Raw genomic sequence first — 23,061 nt, forward strand, 5'->3', positions numbered from 1 at the left:
GGAGTAGGGTTGGGGTGCTTGAGTGATGCTTGGCGCCGCTGCCGGATGTAGCAAAAAATGGTGGTGGTGTCCACAGTGGTAGCAATTCTTTACACTTGGACAGCGGGCAAGCATGTGCGATTTGCTCAAGCAGTTAAGGCATAGGTTTGATTTACTCATGACCTCCTTACGTTGGTAGCAGTCCAAGCTTAGGAATCGCTGACATCGACGAAGGATATGATTACCATCGCCGTGTGGGCAACGAAGCACAGGGGGGCTTGGTTGCGCATGGGTGTTATGAACCGAGATGCGTTTGGTAGTGTCTGATTGGGATGATCCAGATTTGCTTGTGCCCGAACAGTTTCTGTTTTCAATGGCGTCTAGGGTGATTAAGCGGTTGTTGAGAAACTGTTCAAGATCCTTGTACGAGGGAATGTGGGTTTGACTGCCTAGATAATGCTCCCAGGCGGAGTGCGTGTCTTTCGGTAATTTTGATGTCAAAAAATGGGCGAGCCACTGATCACCGTCCTGCAATGATGCGTTGATATTGTTACAGGCGGCTGCGCAGACGTTGACTGCACTTATCATGGATCGGATATCATCGGGCTTCTCCTTGGTTAGGCTTGGCAACTGGTACAACATGTTCAAGTGGTTAGAGAAGACCGCGCGTGGATTATTATAACGTTTAACTAATGTGTCCCATGCCACCGTATAATTAGCGGTCGTCAAAGGAATTTGCCGAATATCGCAATCCTGACCAGCTGGCAGAGATTCTTTGAGAAAATGAAACCGTTGAATATTGTCCAGCCGCTCATTTTTATGAATTATCCGAGTGAAGGTGTCATAATATCCCGGCCAATCAACGCAGTTTCCGCTAAACTTGGGCATTGGCAGTTGTGGCATGTGGACACGTGCGTCGGCCACCGTCGAAACGGCGGGTGGTGACGAGGCTGAGGACGGCAACACTGGGAACTTGATTCGTTGGTCTTCAGCTACTGGACAGTAGGTTTCCATGTACAGATCCTCAAAAGTGACGGCGATCTTCTTGGCGTGATAGTCCGTTTTGTCGTATCCCTCTGTGCAGATGATTACTTGATGGGTGGTCTCAAAAGCCGAATTTAAACTCTCGATTTGCTGCAGGCGTTTCACATAATAGCTTTCGGTTTTTCGAGACGCGGAATCCTTCTTGTAATTCTGTAGCAGACGTGTAAGACTAAGAAGACGCTCCTTTTGAAGTGTAACAAATGATGGATCATCAGCTTCGGTGTCAGACATATTGTGATATTGTGTTACCAATTTATATATAACCTAACCTAGCTTCACTTGGTAAAATCAATAGCACCCGTACTCACGTGATCCAAACGAAGACGATCGCAATTTGTGTGAGATAGCGGGATAAGTGATATGTTTTATAATTTAACAAATGAAAGATCAAACTCAGATTTTAAACTTCAAGCAAGAGTCCCCTCATGGGCCACCATGATCGATTGTGACGCCGTGCCGAAATTAATATACACGGCTGTCATAGTAAGTGGGGCTCTTGGGATTAGTTAAAACGACTGAAGTTCAAATATAACAATTCAATCTTTAATTCATTAGGTTATAACGGTTACACTTAACTTTGGGTCATGATTTTACTTTAATATTTCGCAATGGAAAGACAAGACTGCTGTTGGTCTTGTCGCTGAAGCTCGTGTTCCTGGGATCTCTTCTCCTCCTTCTCGTACTGTAGAGTTGCCAGATATCTTGACCTTCGAAGTCAGTTGGCAGGGCTATCAGCTGTGTGGATAAACTGTGTACCGTGGGACTGAACACAGTTATTACATATGTGGGAACAAGCCGGATCGGACCACTATATTTTCTGGCTCCCATAGGAATAATAGAAAAAACATTGTAACTTTTGACAATTTAAAAACAACATTTTAAATAAGCTGTTATACCTGCAATGGTATATAAACTATGTAGCGTTCAACTCGAATCCTAACGGTTCTCAAGCTGATCTGGGGTATGCTGTCGTAGAGGTCGTGCACTTCTAGCGATGCTCTGCGCTATGCTTGTTGGACTGGCGTGGGTTCTTTCTACTTAAGACAATCCTAAACATAAAAACAAGAAATTAAGTGCTCTGTCTGAAACTACTAAAATGTACCTACAAGAGTTGTAATCGACTATACCCACTACTGAGATAACCAAGGAGGAACAGATCTTCAAACGATCAGGGATTTAAGGAGACTTAGACGGAGTCTTCTTTTTTTTTCTTCACCCACACTTCCATGGCAACCTGTACATTATTTTGGGTTACCTCTTATTTGTTTTAATTAGGTACTATCCATTTGGATAATTCATTCTTATAAAAAAAGTAACCTTAATTACAAAAATTAAATTCACTTTAATATTTTCTATCTTTTAAATATCTGATTTGACTTTTTAGTGACCCGGCTGCCAACACCACTCATTTTTGTTTACATGTCGCCGCCTATGATAAATCTTAAATTTGGACTCCGTCAACCGAAAAAAGTTGAAAAATCCGAACTTTAAAAATCCACCATAAATCCAATTTTCCAAGGATTTGGGCCATCTAATCTATTGACTTTAAAATAAAATAAAAACCGACCCAATCGGGTGTATATATGCCGAGATATAAGAATAAATTAGAAAAAAGTCCGAAATTCAACATTTCAAACTTTAAAAATCTTTAAAAAAACTGTACCATCGAAAAAAAAAGTGGTATTCTCGTTGTTGCGGGAGTTCGAAAAGTTCCAGCGCCGCCAAGAATACTGAAGCTTACGTAGTTTCCAATAATATTTATTAGCGCAAGCACTTCAATGCGAAGCAATTCAAATCGAGCATTTGGCGAGCACTTAAATTTCCTGTAGGTTACAATATTAGGTTAGGGTTTCTAACTTAGGTTCACAATTCTTACTTTTAGTCCGCTTACTTCCCGTGCCAAATCAGAAAAGAGTGAAAACTTTACATGTGCTAACTTCCAGGAATCTAATGGTGGTCACCTTTCCCATACATTATATCGATCTCCCCTATCGGCCTTAATATCGATAGTATACGTCCTAGTGTTAGAAATGTCCCGCCGAACTAGTTCTTATAATCTATCGCAACACTCCCCGCCGGTATATTCCGACTGGATTCTACCCCATTAGACTCGATAGATAGAACTGCAAGCTTCGTGGCTGGTCTCACGTATACTCCAGAGATCGTCTTCACTGTAGCGCTCCTCACTTGTCCATCTGCGCTGAGCTTCACGCTCAAGATACGGCCTTTGGGCCAGCTGGATCTGGGGTTGCCAGGGTCGCAGACGTAAACAATGTCTCCTGCCTCTAGCGGTTTGCTATCGTGACACCATTTCCCACGTCTCGTGATCACCGGCAGGTATTCCAATAGCCACCGCTTCCAGAACATATCCGCAAGCTGCTGCGATGCCATCCAGCTCCTTTTGAGCAGCATTCCTTCGACAGTAGGTTCCGTAGCCGGCTTACTTCCACTTGAACTCCCGAGCAGGAAATGATTAGGTGTGAGGGCCTCCTCATTCTCGTCTTTTACCGGGATGTAGGTGAGCGGCCGAGAGTTCACTATCATTTCTACTTCCATTAGCGCCCCGCGAAGCAACTCGTCCGAGGGTCGTGCGCTTGATAGAATGGAGTACAGAGCCACCTTCACTGATCGCACCAAGCGCTCCCAAGCCCCACCCATGTGGGGCGATGCAGGAGGGATGAACTTCCACTTCATCTCAGGGCCGGTAAACTCACGTTCCAGCTGAACCTTGTCCAGCACGTCCAGTGCCCTCCGGAGTTCGGTACTAGCCCCTTGGAAGTTGGTGCCGTTGTCGCTCCACAGTTCCACGGGCCTGCCACGCCGAGCTATGAAGTTGCGCACTGCTAGAATACAAGAGTCGGCTGTTAGGGAATACGCTACCTCCAAGTGTATGGCTCTCGTAGAGAGGCAAGTGAACAACACTCCGTATCTTTTTTCCGAGCTTCGCCTAACCGTAACCAGAAGAGGTCCAAAATAATCCACTCCTGTGTAACTGAACGGACGATGGAATGCAGCCAGCCTTGGATATGGGAGATCTGCCATCCGAGGTGGCCTGGGTGCTGCCTGCCTATTCTTACATATTTGACAGGATCGACGTAAGCGTGCAACGGTTGGCCTCAGCTTGGGGATCCAGAAACTCTGTCGGAGCTCGTTGATCAGGGTCTCGTGGTTGGCATGCAGAAGCTTTGCGTGTAGCTCCGCAATGATAAGCTGGGTGATGGGACTACTGCTAGGTAGGACCACTCTATCCTTACCGCTTCCCATCTTCGTGCGCTCTTGAAGTCGTAACACACCGTTACCGTCGAGGTACGGCCCCAATTTGTACAAGGAACTTTTCCTCGTCAGAGGTCGACCCATGCGCAGCAATGCCAGCTCGTCCTGGTAGTGCTCGGCCTGCGCATCTGACCATAGGATACTTTCTGCCATTAAAAGATCCTCTTGGGTAGTCGAGTCTTCAACTTGTTTGGCTGTCAGCCCTTTTGATTTCCAGCGTCGAAGGCTCCAGATCACTTTCGCCATACTCCGCAGTAGTCTGGTCCAAGAAGAGAATCTCAACGGGTCGATAAGCTGTGCATGACTTATGCTTTCGTTCCATGCGCATACTCCAATAAACTGCACCTTTAGTTCAGCATCAGTTTCGTCGGTTTTTTGGGCTGATTCAGTTGGCCAGCCTTCTGATTCCTGCCATAGGAATTTTGGCCCATTTAGCCATCGGCTTCCGCTGCTGAAGTCGGGTGTCCGGGTCCACTTCGTAGCTTCGTCTGCTACATTTTGGGAAGTTGGAACCCAGCGCCAGTCCTCCTGCTTTGTGGTATCTAATATTTCGCTTACCCGAAACGCCACAAATTGCTTGTACTTCCTCTGATCCGAGCGCAGCCAGCTCAGCACTGTTCTCGAATCGGTCCAGAATATCCGTTTGCAAATCTGCATGGCAAGTGACTTTTCCACTTCATATGCCAGCCTGGCGCCAAGAGTAGCGCCCATGAGTTCCAGACGTGGGATAGATACCAGCCTCAGCGGAGCTACCTTTGCTTTGCTGCCCAGCAAGCAGCAGTGGATAGCGGGTCCAAATTTGATTCGTAGATAACACACGGCTGCGAATCCACTTTCGCTGGCATCTACAAAGGTGTGCATCTCCACCTGGTGCCCCCGCAGCTGTTTAGGCATATAGCACCTGGGGATGCACAATTCCTCGATATTGGGAATGTGATGAATCCATCGCTTCCATTTGATCCATTCTGCTTCCAGTATAGGGTCGTCCCACTGACATCCAGACCGCCAAATCTCTTGAAACATGGTTTTGGCGTACATCACGAAGAATGAAATGAGTCCAAGCGGGTCGTATATGGACATCATCATGCTTAGAAACTCCCGCTTGGTGGGGCGGCGTTTCCCTTGCAGCACTTCCCCTTGCTTGTATCTTGGCGATACGCGATACCTGATCATATCTTCTTTGTATCCCACCACATGCCAAGAACCTTCTCTGTACCCTTGTCAGCGTTCTCATCCAGTTGTACCATCGCACCCTTCTCTTGTCCTAGTGCCTCCAGGACTGTTCGGGAGTTGGAAACCCAGTTTCGTATGTGGAATCCCGCTTGAGAATGTATATGGTGCACGGTTCTGGCCAAGTTAATTGCCTCTTCTTCTGTGTCAACACTATCCAGCATGTCGTCTACATAGTGATTCTCAAGAATGCACTTCACGGCTCTCGGATACTGCTTCTCGAATTCACTGGCATTTCGGTTCTTCACAAATTGCGCGCAGCTTGGGGAGCAACTTGCCCCAAAGGTCATTACTTGCATAACGTAGTTCTCCCGCTTTTGCGTTTCCGGGTCTATGAATATGAAGCGTTGATACCTTTGATCTTCTGCGCGTATTCTCACCTGGTGAAACATTTCCGCAATGTCTCCGCCGATGGCCACTCGCCTTTCTCGGTACCTGCGTAGTATGGGCACCAGAGGCGCCAGTTGAGCTGGCTCTTTCAGCAGTAGAGAGTTAAGTGAAATACCCTCGCTTCTTGCGGCTGCGTCCCACACAATGCGAAGCTTTCCCGGCTTATTAACGTTGACTACGGGGAATATTGGCAGATACCAGTAAGGGCTTTCAACTGCTTCTGTTGGTGAGATTGGTCTTGCATATCCTTTCCGTACGTACTCGTCTAGTTGTCGTCGCACCTCGCTAGCCAGGTCTGGTTGACGCAACAGCTTCTGATTAAGACAATGTGCTCGCTTGAGGGCGGTGGGCAGACTATCGGGTAGATCACTATCCTTATGCCTCCACAGCAGGCTGGTCTCAAACCGTCCTTCGACGCGCATCGTATTTGCCTCCAATTGCCGGACGGCCAGAAGATCGTCATCAGATTGGGATTTACACTCCGCTCCGTAACCCACTTCCTGTTCCGACCACAGGTGTTGTCGGAGAAGTCGCAGAATCTCTTTATTGTTGTCCTCCTCACAAGCACATATCTGGAATACATGATATCTTCTGATTTCCGCATCCGTAGAGGACGTTGTTCCACCGCCTTTAACCGTCCATCCTAGTCGGGTCTTCTCGGCGATGGGTTCCTCCAGACTGCCTTCCCTTGTGCGGAGGGCGCGTCCAAGACCGCAGTTGTTAAGACCGATCAGCAGTCTCGGTTGGGCTCCAGCGTAGCCTCCTAGTGGTAAGTGTCTTAGGTGCTTGTACTTGTTCTTCAGATGGTCGACATCCAACGTTTGCGCCGGGAGATCAAGTGCTTTGACAGAGTGAACATCTCTCAAATTGTATACCTTGGTCATGCCGGCACCCGAGATTTGAAGATCCACTCTAACGGATTCGTCTTCGTAGCGATGCATCCCTGCGGTCCACTGCATACAGAGAGGCTGTCGTTGTCCCTTCACTCCTAGGGCCGCCAACAGGGGTTCATCAATCAGGGTGAGAGAAGATCCGTCGTCTAAAAAGGCGTGTGTGTTAACTTGATTCCCATTGGAGTAAAGCGTCACTGGTACGACGCGAAACAGCACAGCAGCTGCTGCGTCTTGACGATGAGCATTACAGTTAGCCTGAACACCTTCACGGCTCTCCCGATGTAGCAATGGGTGGTGCTTCTGCTGACACCCTTCTAAGCCGCAAGTGCCAGCCATACCGCAAGACTGGACTGTGTGATTTGAGAAGCACCGCCAGCATAGTCCTAATCGCCTGGTCATCTTCCAACGATCTGAAGTTGTCATCTCCAGGAACTTTCTGCACTCCTGAACTGATCCACAGTTCTTTAGACACACCTTGCATGCCTTACGCACCACGTGCGTATTCACCACTCCTCGCCTCTCAGACCTTCCTTGCGAACTGGGAACCATAACGCTGTTCGCTCCTTGCGCCATCTGCGAGAGCCATGCGCTAAAGTCTGCCAGGGTACACACACGTAGAGTCATCTTGTGCATGCCCCAAAAGGTCTGGAGTATGCATGGCAGTTTGGATACCAATTCTTGCGTTAGAGCAGGGTTGTTGAGGTACTGCTCCAACTTGGACGCCTTCATGGTGGCGCACACGTTTTGCACCTCCATAGCAAAGTCGACTATGTTCTCCAACTTGTTTTCCCTCACCGAGGGAAATTGTTTTATTTGTTTAAGCAACAAATCGATTATTATTTCCGGCCTTCCGAAACGCATCTCCAATGTGGACAATATCTGCGGAACGCAGTCTGCGTGTAGCATTAAGCTCCGAACCGCTAACTTTGCTGGACCCTCCAGTGCGTGGCGCAGCCGCATCAGGTTCTCGGCGTCGGAAAACCCACATAGCTCGGTCGACTGTTCGTACGTGGCCAGGAACATGGGCCAGTCCTCAGGCTTTCCGGAAAACTTTACCAAGTCAGCAACATTAGTTTTCCGCGCAGCCAGCTGCTCTGCTGATATTCTGGCTGCTGGTCGGCCCGACATGACTACAGTGTCACGCTCCCCGCCGGTACTCAACATCCATGGGTAAGATGACTTCTTACTGTTGAACCCTGGTACATCCAGTAATGTGTTGTTCGACACTTGGGGTTTCTGGCACGCTTGGGTACTGCATGCCTCCGGCACATTTGCCGTCCAACTGAGGTCAGCCCGCTCCGCTGCGGACCTCGACAGAAGCTCCCTTCGCCTCTGCAGTAGTTGCTGCCTCAGTTTTAGAATGTGGTCCTCTTCTTCTAACAACGTCAACTCCTCGCGCAGGTGCAGTGCTTCCCTCTTCGATGTAGGGGCTCCATCCGCTCCTTGCTCGTCCGGGTCTCCACCTTGTGGGGTTGTGTTGTATTCCTTTGAAGGAACCGTTTCCTCGAGCTTTCCTGATCTGAACGTCATGTGATTCTGCTCGTGGGCATCAGCCTCGCACGCTGCGCAGATCCAACCTACTCCGTCTACCCTTTCCTCGGCGCAACCTGGGTGGCACATGCTTTCACATTCGCTGCCATTGCAGACAAGTGTGACATCCTCGTTCGCTATTTGACATAGGGAACATTTAAAAGCATGGCTTTCCTCGCCGCTGGGTTCGGTAGATTGATCCATGACGTATGTAGCACGCCTCAGAGCACCGCTCTGGGGAAATTTCACCATAAAAGAAATTTAAGAATGTTGCGGGAGTTCGAAAAGTTCCAGCGCCGCCAAGAATACTGAAGCTTACGTAGTTTCCAATAATATTTATTAGCGCAAGCACTTCAATGCGAAGCAATTCAAATCGAGCATTTGGCGAGCACTTAAATTTCCTGTAGGTTACAATATTAGGTTAGGGTTTCTAACTTAGGTTCACAATTCTTACTTTTAGTCCGCTTACTTCCCGTGCCAAATCAGAAAAGAGTGAAAACTTTACATGTGCTAACTTCCAGGAATCTAATGGTGGTCACCTTTCCCATACATTATATCGATCTCCCCTATCGGCCTTAATATCGATAGTATACGTCCTAGTGTTAGAAATGTCCCGCCGAACTAGTTCTTATAATCTATCGCAACACTCGTAATCTGGGGGTCCAACACTAACAAAATTTGCCATCAAGTGCTGGGGAGCGCACCAAGAATAATATTTTGTAAACTAGTGTTATAGATTAATACCCCTCAAACTTCATGTTGTTCCGGTGACGATCACTATGGACGGCAGTCCATGTAGTGACGAAGCGCACCAGGAGAGTGTGCGAAGGCGACTACTATATATACACGAAGAAATGAAAATCTGCTGTGAGTGTCAGATCGTAATGAGTAATACACCAATCGAAAGGTATTGCAAAAACTTTAAGGATTGCATACCAAGACCTCAAGAAAATCAATTGGTTTGGGAGAGAGAGAGGTAAAAGTGTAAAAGTGAAAATTTCGAATTTTGGAGCTGTTGGGGCCGGTGGGGATAAAATCCCCCTCGCAATGTTTTAGTTGTATTCCTATTGAAAATACCCGTCGAATGAGGGGTCATATAATAAAATCCGACGCTCCGTTCAAAAGTTATAGCCAAAATAAGATTTTCTTCTTCTTCCCAAAATGAAAATTTAATTCTGTTTGTCAGTTTGTCCAAAATATGTTTTTTAAGTTCTGAAAATTTGATATGACGTTCATCACATCGATATAAAAAACTTTTGTTCTACCACTTTTGGAAAAACCCGCTAGTTTAGCGGGAAAACAGCTATAAATAGCTAAAATTCGGAAAGCCGTAACTGTTATACTACTAAAGCTACAGACTTGTGCTGCATCTCGTTTGAAAGGTATTTTTAAATGCTATAAACGCCTCTATATGAAATAAAAGAAAGTAAAGTTAATAGTTAAAAAGAAGATGAAGAAGATGAACAAAAGAAAATTTGTTTAAACTTTTTTTTAAACTTTTTTTTAATTTTCTCAAAAACGGCTCTAACGATTTTCCTTACAACTTTAAACTGTATAGCCCTTGAGATTCCTTAAATTTTGGTATATATCATGTTTATGTAAAAAATCGCGTTTAAAAGTTATTCAGAAACGAAAATAGCCACTTTTGCCAGCTCAGAACAACTAACGCTTCCTGAGTGTTTAATTTTGTGCGTGGGTATCCAAACTGTATTTTAGGCTCATAGAATCATTTCAATTGTTTTCAGGAGTTCCAAATAGGAAACTTTTGTTTTACGACTTTTGGAAAAACCCGCTGCTTTAGCGGAAAAAAAGCTAGAAATAGCTAAATTTCGTTAGTTTGTAAGTTCTACACTACTGAAGCTACAGACATGTGCTACACCTCGTTTAAAAGGTATTTTGAAATACTTAAACGCCTTTTAAACTTAATTTGTTTAAATACAATGGTTTACAAATTATGATTGACCAATTTAAATTTAAATGTATATACTAGCTCCTATGAGAGCAAATATAAACAAACAAAAACTTCTGATATCAAATAAAAACACCTCTTAACGAAGTAAAAAACTAGTAACGATCGCACCTTCAACATACAAAAGTTCTGATATCAATATTTGTGACGAAAAATTATTACACTCGTCATTAAATACACTTTCTAAGATTTTCTCATTCGGCACGCTGCAATAGAAAATGCCTATGAAGGTAAAAAGGCTAAAATAGTATGCTAGGGCGGGCCGAATGAGAAAATTTTAGAAAGTGTATTTAATGACGAGTGTAATAATTTTTCGTCACAAATGTTGATATCAGAACTTTTGTATGTTAAAGGTGCGATCGTCACTAGTTTTTTACCTCGTTAAGATGTGTTTTTATTTGATCTATTTAGACAGGAATGTTACAAACTGCTATTTTTCCCTTTGGCAGTGCCGCTAGCTCAGTTTCTCTCAGGGCGGAGTCCCCCTAATGCCACAGCTCGCCACATAAATATCGACGACTACGCAGTCTCACATCACTAAACTATCGGTCATCACTACATATAAAACGTAAACAAAGGCAGAATATTACAAATGACGGGAAATAATTGAATGTTTTGGTGGCTATTGATGACTTAGCCAAGCACGCCCACCCAACCAAGGATGCCCCGGTGGATTCCGCGGAGGCATCACCCATATTCGGACCGTCGGAGTCACTCCTCGCGCCTACATCAGTTCCATCTCCCCCACAGCGACAACTTACTCACACATTTCGGACTTCAATTACATTTAATATCTGCGGTAAGTACAAGTGTTTAAGCTTAACATAATTATCGTTGTTCTTGCATTAACTAATTTCTCTTTCTTCAGCTTTCAATATCACAGTTGGCCGCCGTCTCAAAACTTAGGCGGTCAAAGCAGAGGAACTTGCTTCCCTGGGAAAAGCTACAGGCGCCGCGGAACTATGCTCCACCAGTCATTTGTCGGCGGAGCTCACACTAAAACGGGGCGCAAATGAGACACACTATCTGGGTGTCGGGTCACCTGATCCAAAGGAGCTCCCTGGGAAAAGAAGGGACAGGCCAATCATGTAATTGCGCGCTGCAATCTCCCCCACCGAAAACCAAGGCTCGCGACCCTTTTAATAGGCAACACTGAGGACACTATGGTTTTAGGGTCTGAATCCGGACAAATTCACAAGTAACTAAGGGAAGTATTCCGATTAAGACTAACAATGAGATACATATAATTAATTATAACAATTTTCAGCCACTTCTAGGCTAGATAACGGGCGATATTCTATTCCGGACGAGAGCCGGAGGCCAGCGGCCGTTAAAGCCGGGAAAGCCCCGAGGAATGGTGACGGTTTATAAAAGGGCGTGACGGTTCACCGCCGCGCAAATTGACGCCGTTGGTCCCGAAGGCGAGTGGGACTGACACCCAGGAACGGACTCACCGGGGACGGTTTGCCTGGCGTTGGCGGCGTACGAGAAGGCAGGGTAGGCTGGTTCGAGTACGTCTAAAACGGCTTCAGGGACATGACCACAGGCTCTCAGATCCAGTTTAAGGTGCGTAGGAGAATTTCCAAAATCCCTTCCAACATAAAGTTCCAAAATAAATCTTCCGGGGCCCCTTTTGTTGGGACCCCGGTTGCCCTACAGACAATTATTTGTTAATAAATTACACTATTATTTTGCACAAACACTTATTTAAGTTACTCCCGCTGCGTGTGCCTCATTTGACAATATGGGTGCGACTACCTCAATATCTGCCTATCATCATTCTCATCCCGCCATATTCCCTTGCCTCTCCCAAAATTGGGTCATTGGCCATATTCAAGGTCATGGAAGATAATCCCTGAGCGAACCGGTATTAAGCCAAATGGCCAGATCGTCCGCTAGATTCCCCACAGGGGGGCGCCACCGAAACCATCGCCCTATCGTCCTGACATATCGATAGAAAGTATCCCACAATCGACTCCAACTGCAACACCAACCAAAGATTTCGAGAGGCACTACCAGGAGTCTCTGCAGAACGACGAAATAATTGGTAGCTTTGGAGATACGGTAGGAATCAACACGGCACTGATATCGTCCTGCAGTTCGAACGGCGCCCACGATCCAGTTCGAATTGCATGCTCCGATGTCCGGGCCCACGCATGACGGGAAGTATTATTGATGTTGCTGCTATGCTTGTGTACTTTGTGTGTCCTTCTTTCAGATCACAGCCGGATGTCCTTAGCGTGATACACTCCCAGACTGCGGCCTAGGAGGTCCTCTAGCAAGTATGCATTGCCGCCGACGGATTTGACCACCCTGGCCTTCAGGAACTTGCGGCTGCTTCTCCGGTAGCCGAATGGACAGTGTTCCGGATGGCCACTTCAATCTCCGGCAGATGTGCACCCCATTCCCGGTGATCTTCGTCCAAGAAACTGCGAATCGCTGCCAGGACACTACGGTTAACCCGTTCCGCTGCATTGCTCTGGGGTGAGTATATCGGCGTCTTGATGTGCTGGATCCCGAAGCCATCTATCATCTCCACAAACGCCTTGGATGTGAACTGCTTCCTATTATCAGAATGTATTGTTTCAGGCACACCGAACTTGTATAACACCTCGTTCACCAGGAAACTCACCACGTTAGACGCCGTCGCATCCTTCATGGCCTTTACGAAGGTGTACTTGGAGAAATGGTCCACCACGATAAAAATCCACGCGTGACCACTCTTAGACTTGCCCAGGAAATCGATGTAGAGTTTCTGGAATGGCCTTTCCGTCTCTACCCTTTTTCCAATTCCCACCTGCATCCTGACTATCCGGACGTATTCACGCACCTGGATAGTCATCCCTGGCCAATAGAACTGGCGTCGTATGGTCTCCAACGTCTTCGGCATTCCACCATGGCCAGCCTTGGGGTCCGAATGGGCACGCTCTATCAAGCTGTGCGTTAGGCTCTGCGGAATCCACAGCTTCCACTCGGATCCTTCCAGTTCATCGTCCAGATTCAGATTACCCAAACGCTTGAAGATCAGTCCGCCGTCAACTTTGAGTCCGGTAAGTTCTCCCTGTTGGACTCTACATCTTGGACCAACTCCAAATAATCCTCTGCAGCAAACTCGGTCGTCTCGAATCCCAATAACTCCGTCGGATCAATCAGAACTTCCTCGATGCAGCGGGAGAGAGTATCGGCGACTACGTTCTCGCTGCCTTTACGATGCTCAATGCCGAAATCGTAACCCTGCAGCTGGAGAGACCATCTCGCGAGTCGTCCTGACATTTCCTTCATCGTCATCAACCACTTCAGGCTGGCATGATCAGTGATGCATGTGAACGGCATCCCCTCCACATACGGTCTGAACTTTCGAATGGCAAGGACGGCTGCCAGACACTCTTTCTCCGTGACCGAGTAGTTTACCTGGTGCTTGTTCATCTTGGCCGAGAAGAACGCGATGGGTTGCTCGTCTCCGTCCTGGTTCCGCTGAAACAAAACTGCACCGACGCCAACGTGAGATGCGTCGCACTGGATGAAGAAATGTTTCTTGAAGTCCGCATGAACCAGGACCGGCGCGCTCGTCAAGGCCAGCTTTAGGTCATCTACTGCTTGTGTGGCGCTGGGATTCAATGAAAACCTGATGTTTCCCGACTTCTTTAAGGCTTCGGAGAGCGGTGCAGCCATCGTGGCGAAGTTCCTCACAAATCGTCGATACCACCCAGCAGTGCCAAGGAAGGCTCTTACTTCCTTCATGGATTTCGGGTAAGGTATCTTCTGAATTGCCGACACTCGTCCAGGATCCATCCGCAGGAGTCCCCCTCCGACTATAAACCCCAGGTACGTTAAAGACTTAAAACAAAACTTCGACTTCTTTAACCCTATCGTCAATCCTGCTGCTTTCAGACTTTGGGTCACGCGAAGCAAGTACCTCAGGTGCGTCTGGAAATCTGGAGCGAGGATTAGGAGATCGTCAAGGTAGACGAAAACGTTGGATCTGAGTTTCGCTGGTATCACCCGATCCATAAGTCGCACCAAGCGTTGTGCCGCGTTGCACAGTCCAAATGGCATCATCCGGAACTGGTACAACGGTCTGCCTGGAACCGTGAACGCCGTGTACTCCTTGCTTTTGTCATCCAGTTCGATCTGCCAGAACGCAAACTTGAGATCTACGCTGGAGATGTAATGCGTCTGATCTATCCTGGAGAGGATTCCATCGATACTGGGCAAAGGATACGCATCCTTGACCGTCAGCGCTTTCAGCTTACGGGCACCGTTGTGCCCTTGCTCCACGGGCTTTTGCTCTTCTCGATGACACCCAGTTCCAGCATTTTGTCAATTTCATCCTCGACCACCTTTTGCTTCGCCGGAGACATCGGATACGGACAATCTTTGAACACCCGGGCTCCCTCGATCAGCTCGATGGAATGCTTTTCCATGTTGGTGGTTCCTAGGCCATCCCGTTCAAAGGTAAGAAACTCCTCCTTGACCTTTTCCAACGCCTTCTTTTCCTCCGCAGAAAGGCTCCAGGATTCCGGTTCCTCCTTCGTCTCGTCCTCATCCTCCTGGTCGGCGTAGTGTTCCATCTGGCTGGCATGGATTTCTTCAGCAGCCTGGACGACTCTCGGCACCGGCTTTCCAACGACGGCTGGAGCTAGTTCAAAGGCACGCCAAAAGTCGACTCCGAAGTACGCTGCTTGTTCCAGGTATGGGCAAAGGTAGAACATGATTAGCTTACTCAGGCCTTTGTATCTCACAGGTAGTTCCACGCGTCCGATAATGGATCGGTCCTCACCAGAAGCGGTCCGGACTACCGTGAAATAAGGCTGAACCGTCACTCCCAGCGTATCCACGAGCTCTCTGCACTGTTTGCCTAGCACGCTTACACTAGCCCCCGTGTCCAACAAGCAGCTTGCCCATGACCTCAACGTCAGCAAAGGGTCTAGGATCGCCGGAATCGATGCGCTTCACGGCAGCCACCACCTCTCGTCGTCGGGATCTCCTCTGCCTGAAGCGTTCCCTTGCCTTCTGGACTCTCCGTGAAACCATCCGCATGCCGCTCAAGTGATGTTCTGCAAATATTCTGTTTCGCGCTTCCATGTATCGCCGTAGCCGTTCTTGAGCCGGTAGGTATCTTAACGAGTACTTATTTCTATTAGCTTGGTTATTTATGTTATTATCTGTGTTTATCTTAGGAACTACTTCGTGGGATTCCAATCTGGGCGAGTCCCTTCCACCTTTTGACTGCCCAGTCGACCGTTTTCCGCACACTCTGGGCATTTTGGAGTAATGGTGTCCGGTCTGCCGCACTTGAAGCAGAACCTCTTCCACTCCGTAGACGGGCAGTCTTGGAATACGTGCTCCGCGGCTCCGCAATTCCAGCAGCCTGTCTTAAAAGGGTTTCTAGGCCGTCCACGGATCTCGTCCACTTCGAGGATCTCCTGCACGTCGACTTCGTCCGGTATGCGCGCTTCGCTGACCCGCAACTTGTTCAGCTGCCCGTACGCAGCGCGTCCTCGACGACCGAATGTCTTCTCCACTTCGACGCACTCCTCCCGAAGTTCGTCCACCGTGAGTACATCCATCGCGTAGACAAACCTGGCTATTCCATCCCTCAAGCCCTTTTTCACCACCTTCACCAATTGCCGCTCTGGCATTGGTTTTTTCAGGCGGGAGGCGAGTTGCTGAATTGCGTGAATGTAGTCATCCACGCCTTCTCCTGGCTGCTGCTCACGCTGTAGTAGCTCGTGCATCCTTTCGTGTTCCGTCTGATGACCACGGAACCGATCCATCAGAGCCCTGCGCAGCTGGTTCCAAGTGTCCACCCTGGCTTGGCGTACATGGACCCAATACCACTCCCTCGCTCTGCCCGATAGGAGGGCGTGGAAGTTTCGCAGAACTTCATTCCACGGACACTGATGCTGCCGCTGCAGGAACTCAAGACGGAACACGAAATCGTCGACGGAATTGCGGTCGTTCTCGCCGCCTAAGGAGACATTCCAGCGCTCCACTCGGATCCATCTGTTCCCGTTGCCAGCTCGCGAGTTGGCGTAAAGCCGCGGCTCGTACCAGAAATCTGCAGCCCTGCGATTCTCGACACGTCACTGCCGAGCGTGGCGATCGTTCCTGCCGGGTGGAGGGTACTCCGGTTCCTGGCTCTGGCTGCTTTCGACTCCCGGAGACTCGTTCACCATTGGCCGAGGTCGCTGCCTGGGTGGCAGCTCTGGAGGCCTTCGGATGCCTCTGTCCGACTCCTGCCGCTGATGGACTTCACCTGCTGCTGGGGACCCGTTGGCCTGGGCAACCGTGATCCTTGGCGATCCTCGCTCTCCTGTAGCGGCTGCGGTCTGCTCTCGGCTGGCCGAAGGACGTCGTTCAGCAACTTCATCATGTCCATGAATCCGTTCCTGATCTCCTCCCTCAACGTCTGGCTAACCCCAGACTCCTGGGACGCGCGGTAGGTTTGTGCCGCTTGTGCTAGCGCTGCACTCGCCGCCGACTCAGCTGCCGAATCTCGTTTCAGGTTTGGCTCCTGCGGATCCTTCTTCTCAGAGATCTTCAGTTTATCCTGCCCCTCGACGGTAGCCTTGAAATCGAGATTTCTGGGCGACCGATGCTGTTCGATGTCCACCAGTTGATCCCTAATCCGATCCACTGGACCACCGCCCACCGGCGTTCTGGGTAAACCCCCAGCCAGCGACATTCGCACCAACCCTGCAGCGCCCTCTCCGTCAGTGGACCAGAGTGCGTCTTCGTCGGCGTTGGAAGGACCCATCGACCTTAGCTGATGGCCATGCCTATCCTCTGTATCCTTATCCATTCTTTCCCTAACTAACCAATAACCCAAAACCAATAAATAATAATAAATAATTCAATAAATAAATAAATAAGAATAAATAAATATGATAATAAATAAGATAAATAAATAAACAAGAATAACTAACAGTGAAAATATATAACAATTACTCAAGCTTTCCTAATCACAACATCTGCTTCACAAACTACCTATTTAAATTTTCCTATTCTTTTCTCTTTACAGATTTGGACATGGGGAGATGGAACTGACCCTCGCCGGTGGACTTCCGACCTAACTCGTCCTGCGCTTTCTCCAAAACTCACTTTCCCGTCACCTCCTAGCCGTTCGTCAACTTGACTGGCTATCACTCGTGGTGATAGCCGCCAGTTAAGGACTTTGTATGGTTTTACTCCTGCTGGCTTTTCCTTCCCATCGGCATTTTCTATTTTAAATCGCGGTAACCGTGCAGCGCGTAGTGCTGCTACGGGTCACGATTACCATTTAAGTTTAAAACCGACATAAAATTAGAAATTCAGGACGGGGAGAAAAACCCAGGAATTTAATACATTCTAAACGAAACGACATTTTAAATAAATAAATAACAAAAAACAAGCTTTCTAACCTAATATATCACAGAATTTATCACAGATTTCTTTCAGTGTACTCGCTATCACACGACGTACCCCGTGATGCAAAGCCTGGCTTCTGCCGGGATGGTTTACTTGAAAACCTGTGACCAGGAGCAATTTGTCGGCAAAATTTGCTGACCAAGCCTCCTATTCTGTGACGCCGTTTGACTTCCCCGTCATCACTTCCGATGCAATTGCAACCAATTTGCAAGCCACCGTTAGGGATGACGAGGGGAGTCAGGGCCATCAATGGACGAGACGTCGCCGCCTCGACAATTTTATTGTTAGAATTGGGCGCCACTATGTTACGAACTGCTATTTTTCCCTTTGGCAGTGCCGCTAGCTCAGTTTCTCTCAGCTCGCAACATAAATATCGACGACTACGCAGTCTCACATCACTAAACTATCGGTCATCACTACATATAAAACGTAAACAAAGGCAGAATATTACAAATGACGGGAAATAATTGAATGTTTTGGTGGCTATTGATGACTTAGCCAAGCACGCCCACCCAACCAAGGATGCCCCGGTGGATTCCGCGGAGGCATCACCCATATTCGGACCGTCGGAGTCACTCCTCGCGCCTACATCAGTTCCATCTCCCCCACAGCGACAACTTACTCACACATTTCGGTCTTCAATTACATTTAATATCTGCGGTAAGTACAAGTGTTTAAGCTTAACATAATTATCGTTGTTCTTGCATTAACTAATTTCTTTTTCTTCAGCCTTCAATATCACAGTTGGCCGCCGTCTCAAAACTTAGGCGGTCAAAGCAGAGGAACTTGCTTCCCTGGAAAAAACTACAGGCGCCGCGGAACTATGCTCCACCTGTCATTTGTTGGTGGAGCTCACACTAAAACGGGGCGCAAATGAGACACACTATCTGGGTGTCGGGTCACCTGATCCAAAGGAGCTCCCTGGGAAAAGAAGGGACAGGCCAATCTCCCCCACCGAAAACCAAGGCTCGCGACCCTTTTAATAGGCAACACTGAGGACAACTATGGTTTTAGGGTCTGAATCCGGACAAATTCACAAGTAACTAAGGGAAGTATTCCGATTAAGACTAACAATGAGATACACATAATTAATTATAACAATTTTCAGCCACTTCTAGGCTAGATAACGGGCGATATTCTATCCCGGACGAGAGCCGGAGGTCAGCGGCCGTTAAAGCCGGGAAAGCCCCGAGGAATGGTGACGGTTTATAAAAGGGCGTGGCGGTTCACCGCCGCGCAAATTGACGCCGTTGGTCCCGAAGGCGAGTGGGACTGACACCCAAGAACGGACTCACCGGGGACGTTTTGCCTGGCGTTGGCGGCGTACGAGAAGGCGGGGTAGGCTGGTTCGAGTACGTCTAAAACGGCTTCAGAGACATCACCGCAGGCTCTCGGATCCAGTTTAAGGTGCGTAGGAGAATTTCCAAAATCCTTTCCAACATAAAGTTCCAAAATAAATCTTTCGGGGCCCTTTTTGTTGGGACCCCGGTTGCCCTACAGACAATTATTTGTTAATAAATTACACTATTAACCTAACATGCTAGCACTCACTTCTTTCCGTTTTTTTGCACAAACACTTATTTAAGTAACTCCCGCTGCGTGTGCCTCATTTGACAATATGGCTGCGACTACCTCAATATCTGCCTATCATCATTCTCATCCCGCCATATTCCCTTGCCTCTACCAAAATTGGGTCATTGGCCATATTCAAGGGCATGGAAGATAATCCCTGAGCGAACCGGGATTAAGCCAAATGGCCAGATCGTCCGCCAGATTCCCCACAGGGGGGCGCCACCGAAACCATCGCCCTATCGTCCTGACATATCGATAGAAAGTATCGACTCCGACTGCAACAGGAAATTACACGATCATTTCGTTGCGCTATACAGAGACTTCATAGATTAAATTTATTTTACAAGTAGCAGTTATTTCTAACCTACCCCTCAACATGTTGCTTTGGTGCAATTTAGGGACAGGTTGGTATTATATACTTATGGTCTATACTTCAAGGAATATTCAAATCATTTCAGCGGTGTATGGCCGAAATTGACTAATATTATAAGTTTCACTGTACTATAAAAGTTTACGCAATGGGGTTCGAGCTATCGCGGGATTCGCATCGCCGTTAAGTATAACAGAAACATACTCAAATGGATATATTTAAGGGTTTACTCACAAGCACTATTTAGAAAAAATCCATCGAAGCGTTCGTTGGGCCCAATGAAGCTATTGTTGATTCCTTTAAGGTGGATTAGAAAATGTCGTCTATATTTATGTATGTTGTATACATACTTACATAATAAGCTTCCCACCTATTTGAGCGTTTTTATACCCTTGTAGAGGGTATTATAATTTCAGTCAGATGTTTGCAACGCAGTGAAGGAGACGTTTCCGACCACATAAAGTATATATATTCTTCATCAGCACCAATAGCCGAGTCCATCTAGCCATGTCCGTCTGCCCGACGGTCCGTCTGTCCGTTTCTATGCAAACTAGTCTCTCAGTTTTAAAGCTATCGCGATGAAACTTTCCCGAAAGTCTTCTTTCTATTGCTACATTTCTACATATGTCAAAGCGAGCCGGATCGGACCACTATATCTTAAGGCTCCCATAGGAATATTCAAACAAATATAAGAAAATTCATTGTAACTTTGTAGGAAGTAGGCGTTTTGATTCTTGACTACTTAAAAACAAAATTTAAATAAATAGAAACGCTGATTCTGGAATCCCTAAAACTGCACCGAGTAAGCATTCTTTAATCTACAAGGGTATATAAGTAGACCTCGGATTTTGCATATTTGTCCATTTTTGCTCCGATTTTTACCAAAATTTGTGGGTAGGTCTCATATATTTTAAGTATAATAAATTCAAGTGCATATCGGAAATATGCAAAAAATATGCAAAAATGTATGCATAAAATATGCAAAATATATGCAAAATATGCAATATATATGCAAAATATATGCAAAATATGCAAAATATATGCAAGCAAAGTTGTTTAAAATATTTAAGTGCACTCGATAAATATTGTAGTTTAAGCAATGTAAAACAATATTTTTCGGATTAAAATCAATCGCCAAAGAGAATCTTGTCAAGTGAAGTGAACCAAGTGAAATAGTTAAAATGCCGAAATCGCAAAAATTGAAGAACAATTTGATCAAAAAATGGTTTGATAGCATTCCCGAAAAGTGCTTCAAAATAGATGGTAACGAGATAATCTGTACTATTTGTGATAAAAAGGTAACGTTTTTTTTCCAAATTAAGCCCGTTTTAATAATGGTTTTATTATTTTAGATTTCGTTCCAAAAAAAATTTTAATTGCAGCAGCACTTAGCTACTTCACTTCATATTAAGTGGAAGGCCTCCGACGATAATGCAACTTCCAGCAACAATATCGATAAAGTATTCAAAAAGGATTTATGCACAGCTTTAGTTGCGGCTAACATACCATGGAATGTGCTTAGTAATACTACGTTTAAAAACTTCTTGAATAAGTACACTGGGCAACATATCCCAGATGAAAGTACGCTGAGAAAAAATTATTTGGATGTTTGTTACGAAGAATCCATTCGAAAAATTCGGGATAGTATTAAAGATGAAAGCATCTGTATTTCTGTGGACGAAACGACGGACAAGCAAGGCCGATATGTGGCAAATTTGATCGTTGGAGCATTAAGCGAAAATGAATCTAAGCAATCATTTGTGTTGTCGTGCAAGCAGTTAAAAGAAGTAAATCATGCAACAGTATCCCGATTTGTAAATGATAGTATTCGCATTTTGTGGCCAAAAGGGAACGAGAACAAAGTTTTGTTACTGTTAACGGATGCTGCAGCTTACATGATAAAAGCTGGTAAAAATTTAAAAGTTTTTTATCCAAATCTTATACATATAACTTGTTTGGCACACGGTCTAAATTTAATTGCTGAAAGAGTTAGAACATCATTTCCAGTCGCAAATTCGTTTATATCATGTGTAAAAAAAATTTTCGTAAAAGCTCCGCTTAGAGTCCAACGATATAAGCAAATATTAAATATGGAGTTACCACCAGAACCAATAATTACCAGATGGGGTACGTGGTTAAAGGCAGCATCATTTTATGCAGATAATATAGAGGGTATAGAAGAGGTAAGATAATAAAGTGCTAAAAGGTAAGCACTGTACTAACAAATATATATTTTTTTAATTTAGGTTCTTGACACGCTGAACTCAGAAGATGCCGAATCCATAAAGCTGGCAAAATAACTGCTGAAAATGCAGAGACCTTTTCATTGTTTTGGGTGACTTTAATCTCCCTGATATATCTTGGTCCCCCCCTGCTGACTCACTTGTCGCTTTACCTTTATCCACCCATGATTTTGTGGATGGTCTTTTAGAATTATCGTTACAGCAGGTTAGCTTTATACGAAATTCATTAAATAGACAATTAGATCTTGTGTTTGTTTCAGAGCCGTCTGAAGTCACAGTATCTAGAATTGACGCTCTTGTGGTACCAGAAGACCGATACCATCCAACAATGGAATTGACAATTTGCCTCCCCTACCTTGATACCCTCTCTTCTTTAGATTCTCCAACTAAAATGAGATGCTTTCGGAAATGTGACTATAATAAACTTAATTTAATGATTTCGCAATACGATTGGACAGATCTTTATAACTGTGTGGACATCGAAAGTGCAACGGAACTTTTCTATAGCGTTCTAAACACTTTTTTTAATGAATGCGTTCCTGATAGGCTTCCTCCCAAGCCGAACAGGCCCCCCTGGTTTACAAATGCGCTTCAAAGACTAAAAAATCTTAAAACAAACACTTATAAAAAGTATAAAAAATCGGGTAAGCCATCTGATTTTTCGAAATATGTGGTGGCTCGATCTGATTTTAATGTTCTTAACAGTCATTGCTATTCCATGTATTTAAATCGTTGTAAATTTGAATTTACAAATGATCCGAAGCAATTTTATAACTTTGTAAACGCAAAGCGTAAGTCATCAGCTTTGCCCTCATCGGTTCGATTTAACTCAATGGAGGCATCGACTGACTCTGAAATTGCTGATTTATTCTCTGACTTTTTCCAAACTACTTATAGCTCTTCTTCATGGTCAGAATCAAATTACCGTAATCCCTTAAATAGGGCAAATTGTATTTTTTCCCCTTTAATTACCGAAAGTTCTCTCTTAAGAGATTTAACATCAACAACGCCAACTTACTCTCCCGGTCCTGATGGTCTTCCTGGGTGTGTGCTTAAGTTTTGTGCATCAACCATCTGCAAACCTATTCTTAAACTTTTTCAATTGTCTATTTCATCATCAGTTTTTCCAACTATCTGGAAGGATTCTTTTATTATTCC

General features: G+C 46.0%; 2 protein-coding genes across 2 annotated transcripts; both read right to left on the reverse strand.

Annotated features, from left to right (window-relative positions):
- Window positions 1–2,778: 2,778 nt before the first annotated feature.
- LOC123002529 (uncharacterized) lies at window positions 2,779–5,469 on the reverse strand. Its single transcript, XM_070212070.1, has 2 exons — window positions 4,101–5,469; window positions 2,779–3,866 (listed from the first exon to the last, which is right to left on the reverse strand). Exons 1-2 carry the CDS (start codon window positions 5,467–5,469, stop codon window positions 3,067–3,069), a joined length of 2,169 nt encoding a protein of 722 aa, XP_070068171.1. The 3' UTR covers window positions 2,779–3,066.
- LOC123002530 (uncharacterized) lies at window positions 5,466–8,543 on the reverse strand. The gene has a single exon (XM_044392846.1). It carries the CDS (start codon window positions 8,541–8,543, stop codon window positions 5,466–5,468), a length of 3,078 nt encoding a protein of 1,025 aa, XP_044248781.1.
- Window positions 8,544–23,061: the final 14,518 nt, after the last annotated feature.

This window comes from Drosophila takahashii, chromosome 2R (genome assembly GCF_030179915.1).
Source record: "Drosophila takahashii strain IR98-3 E-12201 chromosome 2R, DtakHiC1v2, whole genome shotgun sequence".
Classification (NCBI taxonomy): domain Eukaryota; kingdom Metazoa; phylum Arthropoda; class Insecta; order Diptera; family Drosophilidae; genus Drosophila; species Drosophila takahashii.